Source organism: Chenopodium album, chromosome 21, assembly GCF_948465745.1.
Source record: "Chenopodium album chromosome 21, dcCheAlbu1.1, whole genome shotgun sequence".
NCBI classification, from domain to species: Eukaryota; Viridiplantae; Streptophyta; class Magnoliopsida; order Caryophyllales; family Amaranthaceae; genus Chenopodium; species Chenopodium album.
This window is the reverse complement of record NC_137854.1, coordinates 40,602,243-40,623,341: the sequence shown is the minus strand read 5'-3', so window position 1 is coordinate 40,623,341 and position 21,099 is coordinate 40,602,243. Positions and strand designations below refer to the sequence as shown.

The 21,099-nt window shown below is 31.8% G+C and overlaps 3 protein-coding genes across 3 annotated transcripts; 1 reads left to right on the top strand and 2 right to left on the bottom strand.

The window, feature by feature from the left end:
* Positions 1–556: 556 nt before the first annotated feature.
* LOC145602899 (ribonuclease 3-like) lies at positions 557–1,698 on the bottom strand. Its single transcript, XM_081659048.1, has 3 exons — positions 1,547–1,698; positions 1,258–1,413; positions 557–985 (listed from the first exon to the last, which is right to left on the bottom strand). The coding sequence occupies exons 1-3, from the start codon at positions 1,658–1,660 to the stop codon at positions 557–559; spliced, it is 699 nt and encodes a 232-aa protein (XP_081515174.1). The 5' UTR covers positions 1,661–1,698.
* A 5,774-nt stretch (positions 1,699–7,472) lies between these two features.
* LOC145602570 (ribonuclease 1-like) lies at positions 7,473–8,863 on the bottom strand. Its single transcript, XM_081658757.1, has 3 exons — positions 8,712–8,863; positions 8,413–8,568; positions 7,473–8,064 (listed from the first exon to the last, which is right to left on the bottom strand). Exons 1-3 carry the CDS (start codon positions 8,823–8,825, stop codon positions 7,636–7,638), a joined length of 699 nt encoding a protein of 232 aa, XP_081514883.1. The 5' UTR covers positions 8,826–8,863; the 3' UTR covers positions 7,473–7,635.
* Positions 8,864–13,872: 5,009 nt separating this feature from the next.
* LOC145600847 (uncharacterized) lies at positions 13,873–20,290 on the top strand. The gene is made up of 5 exons (XM_081656702.1): positions 13,873–14,395; positions 16,974–17,545; positions 17,922–18,104; positions 18,391–18,595; positions 19,587–20,290. Exons 1-5 carry the CDS (start codon positions 13,873–13,875, stop codon positions 20,288–20,290), a joined length of 2,187 nt encoding a protein of 728 aa, XP_081512828.1.
* The last annotated feature ends 809 nt before the right edge of the window (positions 20,291–21,099 follow it).

Below are 21,099 nucleotides of genomic sequence, written 5' to 3'. Positions count from 1 at the left end.
TCATTTCAGCTCAGTTCAGTTCAGTTCAGTTCCACTCCAATCAATTCAGTTCATTTCAGCTCAGTTCAGTAAATGTGAACAGACCCTAAGTCTCTAATTGTAAATGTTTTCGCAAAGTAGCACAAGGCCATTTTAATTATTATTCCTAATGAACTGTATTGATTTTGTACCAGATTGATCTAATACGTTTCTACTTTGTTTATGTTATTTAATCTTGTTTGAGTGGTCTTATTCAATACTTCGTGGCATGGCTACAATCATAACAGTAGACCATCTTTTGTTTTAATATAAGGATCACAGTTACATACTTGTTTAAAAGACAGGATGTAATATATTTTGGAGTACTACAACATAAAATATAATGTCTCATAAATTGAGATTTTAGTTAAATATTATTGAAATTTAATTATACGATGAAATAAAGTACATGATTGATAAGGGAATTACATCTTAAAGTAATATAATTGTATAGTGGTAGCTTAATACTTATACAGTTATACTTCAAATTAATTAAAGTAATAACTAACCACATTAATTAATCATCTTGATTTCTTGATTAATAATAGGAGGAGAATTGGATATTATTGTCGCAATTACCACGTCCACTAGGAAGGTAAGGACATTGGATGAGTTTCTTCCCCGTTTTATCAGAGCATAGAGTGACTTGCCAAATCTGCTTGTTACCTTGAGCATTTGTGTTACAAACAATCCATGGATGAAATCCGGTGGCTCGAGCAATGGCGGTCTTGATGGTCTTGAGAGGGTAAAATCGATTATCCGGTCGGATACCATATCTTGCTAGGGCTTGTAAGATATTGACCTTCTTCTTAAGGTACAAGGCACCCTCAAAGTAGTCAATTTCACCTAGAATGTCTTTGGTGCATGTGCCGTGCTTATTCCACAAATGCACCCAAAATTTCCTACCGATTTGTGGGCATGTAAATGTTGGCCATGATTCTTGTAGCCTCTTCTCCATGTACTTAATCTATACATTAATTAAGAGAAATTTTTATTAGAATTTTAATTTAGAACAACAACTAATAAGTCAATCTACTAATCTAGGCTTCATTTTGACTTGAACATTAATTTTTGTGTACTTAAATTTTTGTTGTACTTTTTAACATGCAAGTCAATATTATTATAAATCCGGTCAATGGTTTAGTTTAACAAAAAATATTACTCGTATAATTTTGCACAAAATAATCATATCATTGGTTAAATAGGATTAATTGCATGCATTAGTTGTAGAAGATTTACCCTGCCAACGTCATAATTGTCATCACCACAATTGTAGGGGAAACTACCATCGTTGTAGTAAGGCCATAGCCCATAAATTGTAAAATCTGGTTTTGGCTTCCCAGTTGGAGGGTCGCAACATTTTGTTCCTCTTTGATTACAGTATGATCCTAGCCACTGTGTGAAATAACGCGTTCAATATATAGGGCTCACCAACTTGAAAAAATAATACTCGTGATAATGTGTACAAAATTGATACCTCGAATTAAGTAGTGCATAAAGATAAAATAAACCAACATGAAAAATGTACCTGTTGCACAAAGTAGAAAGCTCGTAAACCACCAGTTCGATAGCCAAGAGCACCCGTTGATAAGCTTAACATTATAACAACCTTAAAAATCATCAAGCTCCTATTTTCTGCCATTTTCTAATTATTCTTATCTTAGCTTAAATTTTGTATGATGAGATGTTTAAGCTTAGTTTGATGAATTTCAATGAGGAGATATGCCCGTTATATATAGTATTTGGAAGTAGGAATACATATCCACCACCTTAGAAATTGTATTTAAAAATAATGTTATACGATTGTTACATTAATTACATAATAACGTGTGTCTAACCTAGTGGCATCAAATTATATGGAGAATAATTATTAGGTTGAATTAGGGTAGCCCGTCATTGTGATCGAATACAATTGCATGCATATACTCCATCTACTAATTTTAAAATGATTATCAAATAATGAATGAGAATAATTTTATTAAGAATATTTTAACATAGATAATTAACATGACGTATAAACTCTTCATGCTATTAAATTGTACGACTTTAATTTCAACTACTCAGTCCCAAGTTTAATTATAATTAACAATACGTGCTATAATGAGACATACAATGAAATTTTATGCGAAAATAAATATTAACTCTATATACAAGATTTAAAATTAAAGACTGTTGTAATTAATCTAACTTTACTTTTCACAGTTCATGCAATGTAATTTTGAAATATTAGTCACGCAAATCTCTTGCTAATACAAGTATAAACTTCAATTATTCAATCCAATTTATTGTTGAAGAAATAGAAAATAAAGGTATTTGTTCATTCATTATATTCTTAAAATGTCATACTTATTCCCATATTGATTTCATTATTGTTTAAACTTCTATAGGTAAGAGATACATGTAGGGATCAAATAATTGCATTTATCGATCTTACCTATAAAAAGTATCACGCACATTCGCACATGTAGTATCATATTAAGCATATTCGCTTACAAGAAAAATAAACTAAATAACCCTTATAACACTAACCGAGTAGCTTCTATTATACCGATAAAGTAACCCTTATTTATTCTTATTAATTAACCTTTAAATTAAAAGCTAAACATTATAACACTGACTAAGTGACCTTTATATTATTAACTAAGTAATCCCATAGTGACCGATGTGGATGGCTATGGCCAACCACATAAAAAAGTTTTAGTTTTTTTATTTTTAATTTTTTAAAATTTACTTATATGCAAAAATGAAATAGCTTTTTAAGGGTGTATTCTCTTCACCTTATTGGGGATTTGAACTTATCTCAACTAAACTTATTTGAACTAACCTTAACTTTTTAGACCTTATTAAAACTTGTTAAACTTTGTTGAATTTACTGGACCTTATTGGACCGTATCCATAGAATTGATTAAAACTTATTGGAAATTATCATACCTTATTTAACTTATTGGAACTTATTAGACTTTATTGAACTTATCAGACCCTATTAAACTTATTAGATCTTATTATAACTTATATGAATTTATTAGACATGAAACTTATTTATATAGGGTGAAGAGAACAATCCCTAAGTACGTAGTAGTATAAAAAGTTTATTTTAGGGTGAAGAGAACAATCCCTAATAAGTACTCATAATTTATCTTGGAAAATTGGAAATTATATACCGCACCACAATTAGTGAACTGTGAAATACAGCATGTAAACTGGTAATCATTAACCCATTTGCTCGGTTGCTCTCCAATCTCCATGCATATTTACTTCTTTTTACATGCCACTTTTGAAGCATGCACTCAAGAATATAGATTTGATATAGAACAAACACAAAATTCAAGGAAGAGTATATAGGAAAAGATGTAGGAGATTGTATGACTTTCATGATACTGAATTAAATGGAGAAATTTAATGTTCAAATTAAAATTTAACCATTAATAGTAAGAACACGATTATTGGCGACTTTTTGGAGTAAAAATGAGGTAATATAGAAGTGAAATCAATTAGACATAACTTTCATCATAATGTGGCAACTAGAAATATAAGTTCTGAGTGACATTTAATTCACTCTTCATAGTTAATGAATTCTGATCAATCAATTAACTAATAGTTAGCCTCCATCAATAAACATGATATAGACGACGTAATATTAAGAGATGATATACAAATTTTAGAGGGTTAATAGTCGTTACAAAATGTTAAAGATATGAGATAATCAATATTAAAGGAAAAAAATGTGTGATATATTTTTTGTATCAATATTATTAGATGAATAATATATTTAGTATTATTTATATTAAGATACGGAGTATTATGTAGTGAATATATTTGTAGGATATATTGTTAACTTTGATCTTTACCCAAACTCGTCACAAGGCTACGAGCGAGCCTACGGCCGTAAAAAGGTACAACAAATACATTCCGATAGAACATGGAGTTTTTGTAGGTAACAAACATGGGAACTTGCTTGAACTTGGAGGCCATCAATCGGACATTGTACATGCAAGCAATGACGGTTATTCACATGGTTTGACTTAAGGAAGACATGCACATGTTATTGATATGTAATACTACATCTTATAACTTAAAACATACAACCACTAATTACGGTTATTTCCACATGTAACGGCATATATATAGTAGTTGACTTATAAATCAATTAATATGCATGTTATTGATAAGCTGAAAGGTGAGGTGCCTTAAGGTTATGTTCCCCTCCACTTGCTACATTTTCATAATTTAGTTATATAGTTCCCAACTACACACTTTTATAATCATTGACGAAACATCTTAGGTTAATTAAACGTAGATAATTTAGGAAAAATTAAGAGATTTAATCAACTAATGATACGTGATTGATAATTTATACTTCGTATTATGAAAATTACGATCCGTTATCTTCTATAATGATTAATAATGGATAGAAGAAAAGATAATATCTATAAAAATAAAACAAGTTCGTCAATTTCATGTGGAATGAGCCGACACACCGTTAATCCACGAAGATAGAGTTTTTAATACGTTGAATGTACCGTTATTTGTTTTAGACTTTTAGTTAGGTAGTGGGATATTAAAAATAAAATGAAATTATAAAATATGGTACAATTATAAGGCCGTACACAAAGGATCATGGGGAGTACAACTAGTACGGGTAAACGTGTACACAAGAGTCTTAAAATGCGTAGAAATTACTGTATTTGAGAATCTCAGCTTCTTCCTGTCTTTAACTTTTCTTTAAGGAAAATGAGAATAATTTGTTCATTAAAAAGTTAACTTGTAGAGTTGTACTTCGTATGATATTGAAACTAAATGGAGTATAGAAATGCATAATGTGATATAAGATGGATGTATACGGTGTACCCATAAAATAACAACCTAGTTTAATTTGGATCCGACTTGATTTAATTTGATCCATGAAAATGAATCTAGAGGCAATAGAGTTATAGAGGTACATCATAAATGTACCATAACTCATGACAACAATCTTGTGATCGAAAAGACTACCCTAACTTCTTATTTGCCTTTTCTCTATGATTTTGTATTTTCTTAATTTTCTTAAATAAGTTCGTAAGATAAGTCCATTTATATAATTATGTTTTGACAAAGATAAATGATGGATATCTAAAGCCTCACTAGTTTCACCTTATTTTCACTTATCGTAAAATCCAACAATTTTAAAACTTGCACTTCCCCTCTCTGTGTAACCAAACCTACCCACCTCCTAAACCTTAATACTCATTACTCTATCAGCCCAACTCCTCATTATTTTCCCTCTTATTAGTGAATTTAATTTATTTTGATGTTGTAATTTTATGAGTTATACGAATATGAAATTAAAAATAAACTGCTATAAATTTGCGTTTATTTAAATTCATATACTTATATGTTCTTTATTTCTTTCATTGTACAATCTCCTTTTGAAATTTGAGTAATATTTCATGTAGCATGTAGGTAGGTTTCAGGTTTTTGTTTTCTGCAGAAAATACCGATATTAATTAAGGACCTGATTGTCGTTAATTAATGACCGTTTATGCATTCGGTGTAATATTCCACGCTAGAGTTAATTAATGACTGTTAGACGGTGTTAGATTTGCACCGATGGCGTGTGGGCCTGTGGGGTGTCCGTCAGTAAAAATCATACGACTATACGAGTATTTTACCAATGTGTAAATCACCGTTTTTTTTTTTTGTACAATAAGTCAATAATAAGAAAATAGTTAAAAAAAAAGGATTTTATGTATATGTAAATCATGCTCAAAACATATATTTATAGGCTATGCAATTAAATTATAAGGTATAGGCTGCCACCACCACCATCATAAATACCTGAATAGTAAAACAAGAAAGAAGACTGAACCTCATTGTCCTCATATAAAAGGAATAATAGGCACAGATCAAGCCGATTCACCGGCATAAGTTATTTACGTCACTCCCTTTTTTTTAGTTGATATTGAATAAGGGGTAATCAGTCAATCAACTAATTTATTGCTTCAAATGAATCAGTCAACTTTATTAGGAAAAAAAAAAAACACTCCCTTTGTTTCTTAATGTTAGTCCTATTTATATATACGAAGTATCAATATAAGTTTGTATTCGCAAATATCAGATAAAACTAGTTTAAATCCCGTGCAATGCACGGTTGTTATTAAATTTTTAAAGAGTTATTATTGCATTGAATTTTATAAAAAAAAAATTATACTCATGATAATAATTCAAAAGTAAATATAAAAATATATTAGTTGGGTATATGAAGAGTTATTATTGTTAAGAATTTTAAGTGGAAGAAAGATATTTTTTATTATTATAAAATGTTTTCCTTAAAGAATCTTCGTAAAAACGGAAAGTGAAATGGGCGGGAAAATTGTTAATGACATTGTGACAAGTGTCATTTTAGATTCGCTTTTAGTATAGGTTAATAGATAGATAACAAAGCTACCTCACTCCAATTATCGTATACAATGACTATACTTAGTTGATTTGATTCCAAAGTGTACACATACTATCTCATATTCTCATATAGTTTTGTGTTTGTAGTTTTGCACCTTTCTAAGGCAATAGTAAAAGTAACTCCTCTACTTTATACTGAATAAAGTGGAGTCATCATTCCTCTTTTTTCCAATGCGAGACACTTATAAGTAGGTTTACATTGAATTTCAACAAATTAAGTTGGTGAGTACAAATTTTAGATGAATAATTATAGTTGTACGTTGTGTTGTATTTGCGATCTTTATATCCCCGTTAATCGATAACAATATTTTTAACTTTGGTAGCTTCTTCAAATATACATGGTACTCGTATTATTCCGAGATCGCAAATAATTTTGTACTCGTACTATAGAGAACAACCCATGTTATTAGGACCATAAAAAGGAAAAAGAGGGGAACATTATTCTAGAGAATATAAAAGTAAAATATAGTACTAACTACATTTTAAGGTATTGGTAATTTGGTATCATGGTATGAACCCAAGCTAGACATCATTTGACGTTCCTATTATGAAACAACATCATAAATAACGAATTAATGACCAAATTTGTGAGCAAAATAAATCCATTTAAATTCTTTACACAAACGGCTAAGATCACTACTCGATCTTGTTCCTTAAAGATATATATATATATATATACATATTTTTTTTTTTCCAATTCATGTGATCCAGCATATGAAAAAGTCCCATGCACTTTGTTTTATTTAATTTGTACGTTTGAGTAAAATTTTAGTGCTTATAATATAAGATCTCGCTAAATTCATTGCAAATTACATATGTAATACAGTACAGTACATCAAAGTTTCTTAATAATAGCCACTATTAAAACGCAAACAATTAAAAAGACCTTTACTAGCTAAAAGATAAGAGGGAGTATATATTCCGAACTTGAAATAAAATCATAACATTTCATATATATATGTAATCACATGAATCGACCGGATTGAATATTGAATATACACAATACCACATCGATTTGTTTGAATACAATGACTAATAAAAAATAAAATATAATGCTTGTTGCTTAGTAAAAAGGTGCAACAAAAACACATACGTAGTAATAATTGATACGACATCTTAAATACACAAGCAAATTGAGCTTTAAAAATAGCTAATTAAGCTTGCATTAATTAGTACCCTTAATTAGTAGAAGGAAGGGAACATAATTTTGGAGGCACAATTACCACGTCCTCTAGGAATGTAAGGGCAATTAACGAGCTTCCTCCCAGTTTTATCAGCACACAATGTGACTTGCCAAATCTGGCTTTTCCCTTGAGCATTATGGTTACATACAACCCAAGGGTGAAACCCGATTGATCGAGTGATCGCCTTTTTGATGGACTTAAGGGAGTAAAATCGGTTGTTTGGCTTAATCCCAGCTCGGGCGAGGGCCTTGAAGACGTTAGCCTTGTTCTTGAGGTTTAGAGCGGCTTGGAAGTAGGGGATTTCGCCTAGGGAGGATTTCGAGCAGGTTCCGTGCTTGTTCCATTCGTGCACCCAAAACTTCCTTCCTATTTGTGGGCATGTAAATGATGGCCATTCCTTTCGTAGCCTGGTCTCCAAGAACTTAATCTGCATACCAAAATCAACTTTATTAGCGTTTTTTAAGGAATTAAAGACAGAGCTTTAAATAAAATGATGTCGACAAAATTTGTCCTATACCACCCTAAGACTTGAATTGAACCAACTTATATATTATATATATACTCCTTAATAGATATTCAATATTCCGAAACCAAATGATTATGTACGGCTCACTTTGAATTAAATAATATAGTAAGATATTTACAACAATGTCATGGTTAATTTTTGTATACATATACAATTATTTTTGTAATAAAAAGTAACATACGACTACCATTCCAATTCAAGAACATAATAATAATAATTAAAATGATCAAAGTTTCTATAAGAACATACCCGACCAACGTCGTAGTTGTCATCGCCGCAGTTGTAGGGGAAACTACCGTCCCTGTAGTAAGGCCAAAATCCATAGATGGTAAAATCTGGACTAGGCTTCCCTGTAGGTGGGTAACAACATTTCGTCCCTCTTTGGTTACAGTACGATCCTAGCCACTGCACGAAATCATGTTCGTAAGCAAACGTGTATATTAGGAATTCATAGCTATATATATCCATTGATCAATATCAAAACAAAGAGATTTACAAAAATATATGAACATGAATACGTATACGAAACAAAGTATATATGTACATACCTGCTGAACCAAATAGAAGGCACGTAAACCACTATTGGAATTGGCAAAAGAGACTGTTGCAAAACTTAGAATAAGGACGAATTTCGTCAAAATTGAGCTTTCCCATTTTCCCATTATTCTCTCTTTTATTTGTTAAGTTCTCTCTAAAAGAAGTGTAGTGATGTTATAAAAATTGGTAGATATGATCCTATTATATAGAATTCTTGGCTTCATTAAATATTAGTTAAATTACTTTGTTTGGCAGTTATTATTTTTATGATTTATTGACATTGATAATTAAGGTTATGCTTTCTTGATTGAGAAGTTATGGCGTACAACAAGGTACCACGTGAAATCAAACAACTTGCATTTCTACAACACTTAGTTTTAAGAATTTATAGAATATGAAATGATGATATTAATAAATTAACTTATAAATTTAGGCAGATAGCTAGCTAGAAACTTAGAGATGATTTTGGACGTAATTAGCTAGCAAAGGATCATGTTAATGTCCTCTTAATGAGTTGATGAGTCAATTATATTTGAAATAATGGAGAGAATATTTACAAATCTATGCATATAATTAAAATACAATAATGTATGCCTTACTTACATATATGCTTATGTTGATTCATTTGTTGACTAATAAAAATACAATAACATATGTCGTACATACTCCCTCTGTTTTTTCAAGTATTGTATATTTTGACCGACATCTAACTTTAGGTAAATTAATTAATTGACTTTAATCTAATAAATTATAACTCTTGTAAGTGCCTAAGTGGAGTAGCTCACTTTAATTCTTTCCTCTCTTCTCCTCTCCATCAACATCATTTATTATTTTACCTAATTCTTAATACATGTATCATTTTGATTTTTGCTTATTTATTTAACAACTTTTATAAAATTTGTTTGGGTTTTTTTTAAGCTATACTCCTAAGGTATTCGAGTTTCTAAGGTGTACTCATACTTTTTCAAGTTTCCAAGGTGTAGCCAACTAACTAGTTTTTGGTTCCATTTTCAATTACACTGTGTATCATTCATTAGATTTGGATTGAAACAAATCATGAAAGGATAAGTCTTTGGTAATAAAATTTGGTTCAAACTATTCATCAACTATAATTATATTTTTAATGTGTTTAAGGAATGAACCAAAAATTATATCCTGAAACAAGGTCAAATTTTCAGTTAAATATACAGATCAGATAATGAACTAGGAGCCCCATTTTTTTTATACACCTTTGATCAAACAAACATAACTATAATTGTTGTTTTATTCAACTTCCTATAAATGTGTGCAAATGGAAACTATTTATTATATACAAGTATACTTTGTATGTTTTAAATATTTGTCAAGTGTTACTACTACTAGTATTAAAAAAATAGAGAAAGCTAGTTAGCTAGCATAAAAGTTTTTTTTAGAAACTTATCACACTCTTTCTTTCACTCTATCTTACTCCATAGTTAAGGTAATTTAATTTGGAAGTCAAATATAATTATAGCTATCAATTGTTTTATTTTAATTTATTCGGAGTATTAATTAATTTTAAATAGTATGAATGTATGATATGTGATTATTAACTTCAAATAAAGTTGGTAATATCTATACTAATCTATACTAATCTATTAAAAGACGTTACACGTTACTAAAAACGTCTATGCGCTACGTAGACTCCCTTATTTTGCCACGTCATTCTCAATTTCTTAGTATGCCATGTCATCCACTCAACACCTTAATATGCCACATCATCCACACAACCAACAATAATCCATATTGTCTCAACTATATTGAAAAAAATATATAGATGAGAAGGTTCGAACACGTGACCCTCTTAAAAAAAAGGTTATTGTTCAACTATCTAGGCTAATTGTCAATTATGTTTTAACCTTGCACAATAAATAATATTGTACTATAAAGTATTGAAGACACATACTACATACACACTACTAGATACTCTTAAAATTATCAATTGCACAACTATGTAAGTAGTAACCCGGGGCAATGTCCGGGCTACTCACTAGTTATTAATTATAAGTTGAAGTTGTTTTTTCTATAAATTGAAGAGCTAGAATTTTTTGTTTTATTTTATTTTATTTTTTATTTTATTTTTATTTATTTCTGGTTGTTGTAGCACAACCACATATGGGATGAATGGATGATATAACAATAGTGTAGATGAAATTTACTTTTACTTTAAATACTGTAACCAATTAATTTGATTAACATTCACATTATTTAATTTTTCACATTCTTAAAACTATCTCCAAATACCAAAGTCCACATATCTTTACGAAAACAGCGAAAAAATCGATGTTTTCTCGTCTTTTTACATTGATTTTCTCTTGTGCCTCATTTGAATATTGTACCCTTTTTCTTTTTTCTTGTTATATTGGGGGAAGTAGTAGTGTCGGAGACATATGAAAGAACTTAATAACATGGGCACGTACTTTACGGGTCATCGTCTCACATGCATCACCTCACCATTTATAACTTATGGTTGACTCTTCACCTAAAGAATAATACGCATACATGTTTACGATTCTCAAATTGTCCTTTTTAACATTAAACCGTGTATTATACTCCGTACAACGCTATTTTTTTTTTTTTTTTTAATTTTTTTAAAGAAAGTTTCATGAGTGACAAAGAATAATACCTTATTAATAATTTAATATGCTTATTTTTATTAATTAACTAAGTTATTAATAATGTAGAGAACAAAAATTGCAATCAGCCGCATAATAATTAATGGTCTTACGCGTTAAGAGCGGTGCATTGATTACTTTCGTATGCTTAATTAATAAACCACCGTATAGTCCTTTGCAATAGGCCGTACACTACGGATCGTGAATTATGTTGTACTACGGGAAAGCCGTTACCATATCCGTTTATGTCATACAGTACCTTTCATACTGCTTTTATCTTTTAGTTTCACATCAATTATATGAAAGAAATTATATGAAAGAGCTGTTGAATCGGATATGTGGTTTAGCTATGGATCGGATTGGTTTAGCTATGTGGTGTTAATTAAAATATGTAACCCAAAAATGCATAACAATATTACATGTTTTTTCTTTTTACCACAAAATTTATTTACTCGAAGAAATTTATTATGACAGATGATTAATTTAAAAAAAAATCCCTTTAATTAAAACAAACTGATATAGTAATAACATTTAGATTACTGCATATTAAATAATAAATTTTGTTGTAAAATTGTATTTACAAAATTTTAAAAATGATTTATGTTTATAAAACCACCAATATGTTTCACTTTATTTTGTTATAATTTTTAATATACGAAATGAATTGGGGCATCGTCCAGGCTAGGGGTGCTAATCGAGCGAGTCGATCGCGAGCTAAGGTGTGCTCGACTTGTGATCGTTACTCGCTAAGCTCGTTAACCTACTGCTCGACTCGTGCTCGTTTAATTTTTCCGTAGCTCGACTCGGCTCGTGACTCGTTAAGCTTTGATTGCTCACTTAGCTAGATCTACTGAAAACACCCAAATTGCAAACACCAAATTGATTGTATCCTTGTCCACACATATTACAATCACTGAATCGCCCAAATTAATTGTAAAATTGATCTACTGGGAAAAAATGCTCAAGTAAATTGTAAAATTCGACTGGATCTACCGGAAAAACGCCCAAATTAATTTTAAAATTCGGGTAGATCTACTAGACAAAACGCCCAAATTAATCTCTAATTCTTCAAGAACATTAAAAATTGTCCAACTTCTTGAATAAATTTTACCGATAATCTAATAAAATATAAGAACAACTACAGATCTACAAGGCTATAACAAAAGAGAGTAACAAAATGCAACTGCAATATTAAAAGTTGGTTTCTTGTTAAAATTTTCTTTTACTTTACTTGATCTTGAACCTTTCTTCTTTCTTCAATTCATATCTTAAGCTAGCTTATTGTTTGAGATTTGAGATTTTTATGAGCTTGCTTGAGATTTGAGAATGAAAGAGAAAAAACAAAGCAAAAATACAAGGAGAGAGGAGTATATACGGCTGTGAATGAACTTAGGAGGAGAAGTGTCTAAGGTTCTTTTTTTTAAGTGAATGAATGTTACTCCCTCCGTATTTTTTTAAGTGTTACAGTTTGACCGACACATAGTTTTAAGCAATTTAATTGACTTTAATAAAATAAGAGGTAGGTGGGGTAGTTGGAGTATTAGAAAATTGTAAAAGAAAGATAGTGGGGTTAATACTTTATTGAAAAGTAATGAATGTGAGAGGAAAAAAATGTAGCTTTTTTCCAAAAAAGGAAGTGTAACACTTAAAAAAACACGGCCGGAAATGGAAAGTGTAACACTTAAAAAAACACGGAGGGAGTACATTTATTTATTTATTTTTAACAATTCTTATAAATTTATATATAATATTTTAATAATTAAAAATTATCGAACTACTCGCGAACTTATCGAGTCGAGTTGTAGCTTGCTCGACTCGGGCTCGTTAGGGTTTCGAGTCGAGTCGAATTCTAGTTGAGCCAACTCGAGTCGGATTTTGACCTAGCGTCGACCGAGTCGATCTCGAGTTGCTCGCGAGTTTCTCAACTCAATTAACACCCCCAGTCTAGGCCAAAAACTAATTGTAGTTGTATAAAAAGAAATTCATGGGAATTTTGAGTGTCTATAGAAACTAAAGGCAACCAAATAACACCTTGGATTCATTTGTTGAGTAGAGCTACAAGGCTTCTAGCTAGTATAGGACTATAGGAGGCAGCTAGGGTTTGGCATGGGATTCCTTTCTTACATAAAAGTCAAAGCTTCTCTCTTTAGTAAAGAACACGATTTCGCCCTTTTTAAAATTAAGGTGGAAAGGCTAATATAATTGACTTGTACATAAAAAATTACGGCCTAATTCATAATATTAAGTTGACCATACATGTCCAAGTCACTAATAACTTATGAAGTATATTAATATATAGTGTTAGTAACTTAATAATTAACTGTCAATCTGATGAGATCCATACCCTAAGCCAGCTCAGTAGCTCCTAGTTTTTTCCAAGTCAAATAATGCTCAAATTGCAATCAATTTATTAGGCTAATTTTTGTCTCATTTGCAAAATATATAAGAACTATATATATATAAGTAACACGCATGAATGAATGTACACATATATAATTCCTTTTACTAAGCTAGTAGTAAAATTAAATCAAGAAAAGAAATGGAAGAAGAACATAGGGGAAGTCTTTCCTTCTTCACAACCTATCGTCCAACAGTTCAACTAGACATCTACTCATGTCCAATCTCATCAACGACGTCGAAAGACGATGAGATTTGCATGACTGATGAAGTGTCCTACAACTATAATGGTCAATTTGTTCCACCCAAAGCCCTTAAAAAAATTATCCAACATCCGAAGCTAACTTGTTCGGATGTTGGAGAAGATGATATCGATTCAGGCCGAATAACCGGCCTGATTTTTGTATCGGAACGATGTAACGGCCTAGAAACCCTTCACTTGGCTCTACGACACGATGATGACCCTCCTATGTTTAAAGTGTTCCAATTCTCACATATTTATGACACCTTTGATGGTGTACGTATGGAAGATAGTGGGTCTATTGCTGGTGATCATCTTATCTATGTCACCACCAAGGACCCTGCACCCAAACGTCGACAGCCTTGGACCGCCGTCTACAAGACCAATCTCATGACGGGAGAAACTACTCGCCTTACTCCACCAGGTTTGTTCTCTATCCTCATTTCCCATCTTTTTTTTTTCTTGATGTAATTATGAAAATTTAACTTCATGCATAAATGTCTTTTATTTTTATAGAACATTTTGTGAAAAACTACCTTATATAGCACTTTTTTTGCGAGAAACTACTTAATAAAAAAAATGTTGTAAGAAACTACATTATAAAAGAGTAAATGTTGTAAAAGACTACCATTATTGGTCAAAAAGTCACCATTGACTTTCATTTTCCGGCGTTGACCATATCACGTGCCGATCACGTGACTTTTAATTCACCATTTCCCTTCTTTTTTCTTAATTGGCACGTCACGTGATCAAAGCCGGGAAATAAAAGTCAACGGTGACTTTTTGACCATGGGTAGTCTCTGTTGAGTTTATAAAGGGAGAAAGATTAATGACTTGATTACCTTAATACCAAAGATTACACGACTTATATAGACTAGCAAAATAACTAACAACTAGAATAATGGAAGCATTACTGACATGATGCATGTAACACATGACCCACTAGTCCACTAGTGCACTACCTACCAAATTATCTCAACAAACAATAGACTAAGTCAGACCAATAACCATAACACTTAAAAATAGGAAATACGTTGACTAACACTATTTTGAAGCACTACAACCAACACACCCCCTTGCTTCAAAGCCACCAACACCAACGACCATATTGCGACGACGGACTTCGACTTGAACACGACATGCTTTAACTCACGACTTTCAAGGCAGCACAACCACGAATTTCTCGACATAACCACGACACTTATTTTTTGCATAATCACGACCTCTTCGACTTTCTTCATCACGACTACGACTTGGACCTCGACTTGGATGATGCTATTTCCACGAACGGAAACTATGACCACAACCATGCAACTACATACACTCGACTTTTCCATATCGACATGGAATTCATTACTGCCAACACTGAGCAACCACGACCCAAACATGAACACAAATAAGAACACAATACTTGGATTTGAAGATGGTTTACATCATGACCACCGCTTCTACTTCCGTAGCCACCACGACCTCCACCTTTTTCATAACCATGACCACCTCGACGATAAGTACTACCACTTGCATACCCACGACCGCGACAACTAATACGAAAAACACCCATCGACACATTAAACGCACCCATTTCTACAATGACTAAACACACAAAAAATAAAATTCATTCTGAAAAGAAAAAACTCACCGTGTCTTACACTCAAACCTCACGACTCTTTTACTCACAACAAACGCGACTGATATTTTAATTTGTTTCACTCACCTCCTTTTTTTTCATCATTTCTCTCCCTTCCCGGATCTAACCTGAAGCTCTGATACCATGTTGAGTTTATAAAGGGAGAAAGATTAATGACTTGATTACCTTAATACCAAAGATTACACGACTTATATAGACTAGCAAAATAACTAACAACTAGAATAATGGAAGCATTACTGACATGATGCATGTAACACATGACCCACTAGTCCACTAGTGCACTACCTACCAAATTATCTCAACAAACAATAGACTAAGTCAGACCAATAACCATAACACTTAAAAATAGGAAATACGTTGACTAACACTATTTTGAAGCACTACAACCAACAGTCTCTTACAACATTTACCCTTTTATAAGGTAGTTTTTTACAACATTTTTTTATTAGGTAGTTTCTCGCAAAAAAAATGTTTTAAAAAGTAGTTTTTCACAAAATGTCCTTTTTTTTTATAATTTTGAAGTAGTCATAATTAAAATGACTACCACTACATATTAGAACATATAATAATACGAGTAACATTTATTTATATTATGCATGAAGTTTTTCGTGAAATAAATCAGTACGCTTCATTTCAAACAAAGAGTGAATTGAACTTGCCTATCTAATTTAGTGTACTGTTCAAAGTAACAGGCTAAGACATCGGCTGCAGCACACACTAGTTATAATATTGTCACATTTTCACTCACTTTCTCTCTTACTTTATTGATCTATTTAATTACTTTAATTTCTTAATTGATAGCTATAAGAGATGTAGCTTTTGCTTGCCATATTATTATTCACAAACTATATAGATTTAAGCTTCAACCTCCATAATTACATCAATTTTTTCTTTTTTTTTTAAAAAAAAATAAAAGAAAGAGAAATTGATGCCATTAAAATATTTGTTTATTTATGAAAGAGAAAATTGTGAAAAAGGACCTTTTAAGTGATTGACTTTTTAAAAAATGACATTTTAAATGAAAACTTGTAAAAAAAAAGGACCTTTTAAGTTGTATTTTGTTTGTATGGGTACTTGGGTGAGCTTGCGTGGCCATTTCTTTTGTTACAAATTAAAAGGTCCTTTCTCACAATTTTTCACTTAAAAGGTCATTTTTCACAATTTTCTCTTTATGAAACTAGATATGCTTTGGGTTTTGTGAAACTACATAGCTTTGATCTTCTCTACCCCTCCATCCCAACACTAATATTTTGTTATTTGACTACTATGTTTCTTTTGTTACAAATTAAATGTACTAGCAATAAATTAAAAACCATGATGATTTACATACATAGCTCTCAAATTTTCTAAACAGGACAAGCTGATCTAAACCCCGCTGTATCACCATGCGGAACAAAGATAGCAGTTGCATCCTTTGAAGGAAAGCCGGGCGGTTGGGATGGAGAGATTGACTATCTAAACACCAACATTTTCGTGATGAACATAGAGGAGCCCTACAGCCGCGAGTTGGTTGTCGAGGGTGGTGGATGGCCAACATGGGGGAGTGAAAATGTCCTTTACTTTCACAGGTTAGTTGGTGAGCATTGGGGTGTGTTTCGAGCTAATGTAAGTGACAATCACTGTCTCATATCAGATGTTACACGTGTCACTCCTGATCACATCGATGCTATAACTCCAGCAGCCATCGATGAAACCAAGGTGGCGGTGGTAACTATTCGTGAGAAATCAGATTTCGAGCATGTTAAACGGGACATTGATCAATATCGACACATCGAGATTTTTGACAGTACAAGGGCACAAGATGCAATAAAAATCACTCAAAATACCAAACCTATGGCTGACCATTATAACCCCTTTGTGATGGCTGACTTTAATGGTGAGATGCGTATTGGTTATCACCGATGTAATACAGAATCCATCGATAAGGTAGCATTATTACGTACTAATCTATGCAAAAATAGTTTATAAAAATTTAATTTATTATACATACACTTGCAATCAAATAGATATATATATATATATATATATATATATATATATATATATAGCTTCATCATCGACATTATATATATTGCCAAACAAAGCTTGGTAGAATTGGTGGGGAATTCACCTTGTGACTTTGAGGTCATGAGGTCGAGCCACAACAACTACAAGATGCTTGGGAGTTATCTCCCCCTTCTACTCTCAAGCAATGACCTGCGGAGCTGGGCTGGCTAAACCTGTGAGAGGTGCCGGCTTAGTAGGGTCCTTCTTTTTACCTTAAAAAAAATAATTAACGTCATTACATAATTATTTATTACAGGATGGTGCTGACCTCTTAGATAAGCTCGAAGAAATCCAGTCACCAGAGCCAAATGTTGATTTATTTAGGTTATCGGGAGCATTCCCATCGTTTGCCAAAGATCTCTCCAAGCTTGCATTTGTTGATAATGAGTTCAAGACAGTTTATGTTGTTGATAGCAGTGGAATGCACTCTGTATTTAAGGTATGCTGAAGGAATACTAATTCAATTTATTGTATTATTTGTGTAACACATCTACACATGCACATGTTGCACACGTCTTATTCTTTTAATATCGTGTTAACAAACAAGTATAAGAATTGAGAGTGAGGGATAACTTAGGTTTTTAGAGCTTCCCTCCGGCTAATTCTGAGAGATCGATTCTCATTATCCGCTCTTGTAGTTTTCTAAAAAAAAAATTACAAAAATAACCATTATATTGAGATTAATTATTTTCAAATCAACTCTTATTCACGCGTAATATATGTAGGCAAATGAGTCGAACAGCGTGTTTGCTCCAGTTTGGAGCCAAGATCCGAACAAGGATACATTGTATGTATGTATGGGGCCTGCCTTCCATCCCAATGGAACTGTTGAGATATTCGCAATCTTAGACGCTACCAATGCTGGTGATCATCAATTGAAACAGCTTACAAATGGTTTCAATAATGCCTTCCCATGTACCAATCCAAACGGTACGATTTACTACAATTCACTTATTATATGCTTCGTATAAATCGATCTGTTTTCTTTCAAACGGTACAATTTACCACAACTAATCTTTTAAATATTCAGACAACTCAAACAAAAAAAGTCAACACTTTACTCTATACATTTATTACTCCCTTAAGTCAACACAAAAAAAGTTAGAGTTGAGATTTTCTGCTATTCGTATACTCCCTCCGTTCCCTAATACGAGTATTTTATATGTTTGGAATTATGCTCGGTTATTAAGAAATTGTGTAAAGTAGAGATATGTTAGAATATTTCAATAATTTAAAGTACAATTTTATTGAAAATACAATGTTGAGCATGTGGGGTCAAGAAATTAGAGGAGAGAGGAGAGAGAAAGTAATAATAAGTGTTGAAAAACTATTAAATAGTACAAAAAATACAATAACACATGGAAAAGTAAGGACTTTTGAGTATAAAAATTGTAAAGTAAGGGTAATCTTGCCCAAAATTTATGACAAAAATAGAAAAAATACTAAATGTAAAGAATAAAAAGAAACACCCTAAATGAAAACGTAAAAAACATTTAGGAACGGAGGGAGTATCTATCACTGTCTTAATTTTTTTTTACCAATATATATATATATATATATATATATATATATATATATATATATATATATATATATATATATATATATATATATATATATATATATATATATAATACTACCTCCGGACCTTTTTATATGCAACTTTGGAATTTTTTTATATCTCACAAATTTTACCCCAAAGCTACATATACGATCCGGAGGTAGTATATAAATATCATCATATAATTATATGTTGTTGAATTTGTCATAATGTCTACTTTTATAAATTTATATTGTTTTTACTAATAATTAAAGATATTGATGGTTATAGTTGTGTGTCGGTAAATGTGCAAATCCAACTCTAGCTTATTTAAAAAAAATATATAGGGAGTAACAAAATGATAGTCAATTCCAATAACAGGTACAAAACTAGTGTTTCGATCAACTAGAGACGGAGGAACGGAAAGATACAAAAATCTCTACGTTATAGAAGATTTAAACTCTTTAGAGAACGGAGATGACGATGGAGGTAAAATAACAAGGCTTACAAATGGTCCTTGGATTGATACTCATTGTGAATGGTCTCCAAGCGGAGAGTGGATTGTATTTGCATCGAACCGCAATAGAGCTTCAGACGATAAAGACCATGGTCTAGACACAGGCTACTTCGCCGTGTATATAATGAAGTCAGACGATCCAAATGTGTGTGTGAGAGTTGTTGGAAGTCGAGGCCATGACTTAGCCGGGCATGTGAACCATCCATTCTTTAGTCCTGATGGAAAGAGCCTAGTTGTGGTCGCGGATCTTGCTGCTGTTTCTTGTGACCCTATCTCCATGCCACACTTCATCCATTCCGTGAGGCCTTATGGAGATATCTTTATCTTGGATATCGACCACAATGACATACATAAAAATGAAGACGTTGGTCATTTTAGGCGCGTAACGCATACTAGGTATGAAAATTCCACGGCTGTTTGGACAAACTTTTCAAGTCATGTGTTTAGCCAAGTGTGGAACACATTCTTCACAAGAAATAAACATAGATTGAAGAATCATAAGCATGATGATGAAGGTGAAACTTGGCATGTTAGTGGTCACATTTGCATACCACGGAAACGTTGTTGAGAGCTTATCAGATTATTTTCTTTCTCAATTTGAACGATTTCATTGCTTTTGTATTGTTTTTCTAATAAGCACCGATTGAGTATATAAACCAATCGTGGGCTTCAATCATCAGCTTAAGAGTTGAAGCTCAGGATCGATTTATATACTCTATAAGGGACATCAAGACACGTATTTTTTTTTCATTGTTTTCCTTTTTAATCCTAGCTAGTATTTCCTCACATGGATAAGGTGTTACATGAAATTGAAAAGAATGTAATTTCTCACATAAACTATATTATCACTTGTTGTTTTGTTTATTATAAATTACGGAGTAGTTTAGTTTGTTGTCCTTCAGTCAATTTAATCAATTGTTAAAATAAAAATAAAGCAACCTATTAAAATGGACAAATATTACAAATGTTATAATCATTTTTGTGACAAATATTACAAACGTTGAAATATGATCAAATGTTGAAGTACTTTAAATTGAAAGTTATAGCACTTTTATATTGTTATGTTTGTTGTCCACAGTACACCGTGAAGGTGTAATTCTCTCTTATTCATCATGTTCATCCCATTGGTTTTAAATTTATAGCTAGCATCAAAATTTCTTCCAATTTGATCCAATCAACTGGATATTATCCTCATTTAAATGTAGTTCCATCTATCACCATACTTCATACTTGTACAGTTGTACCAGTTTCTCTTCGCGTGTTTGTCACTGCACCAACAAGGATACGATACCTTTTGAGGGCAATTTTAAAGGAAATTGAATCAAAATCAGATCATCTAACTTAGACCCCGTTCACTTCACCTTATTTTTGCTGAAC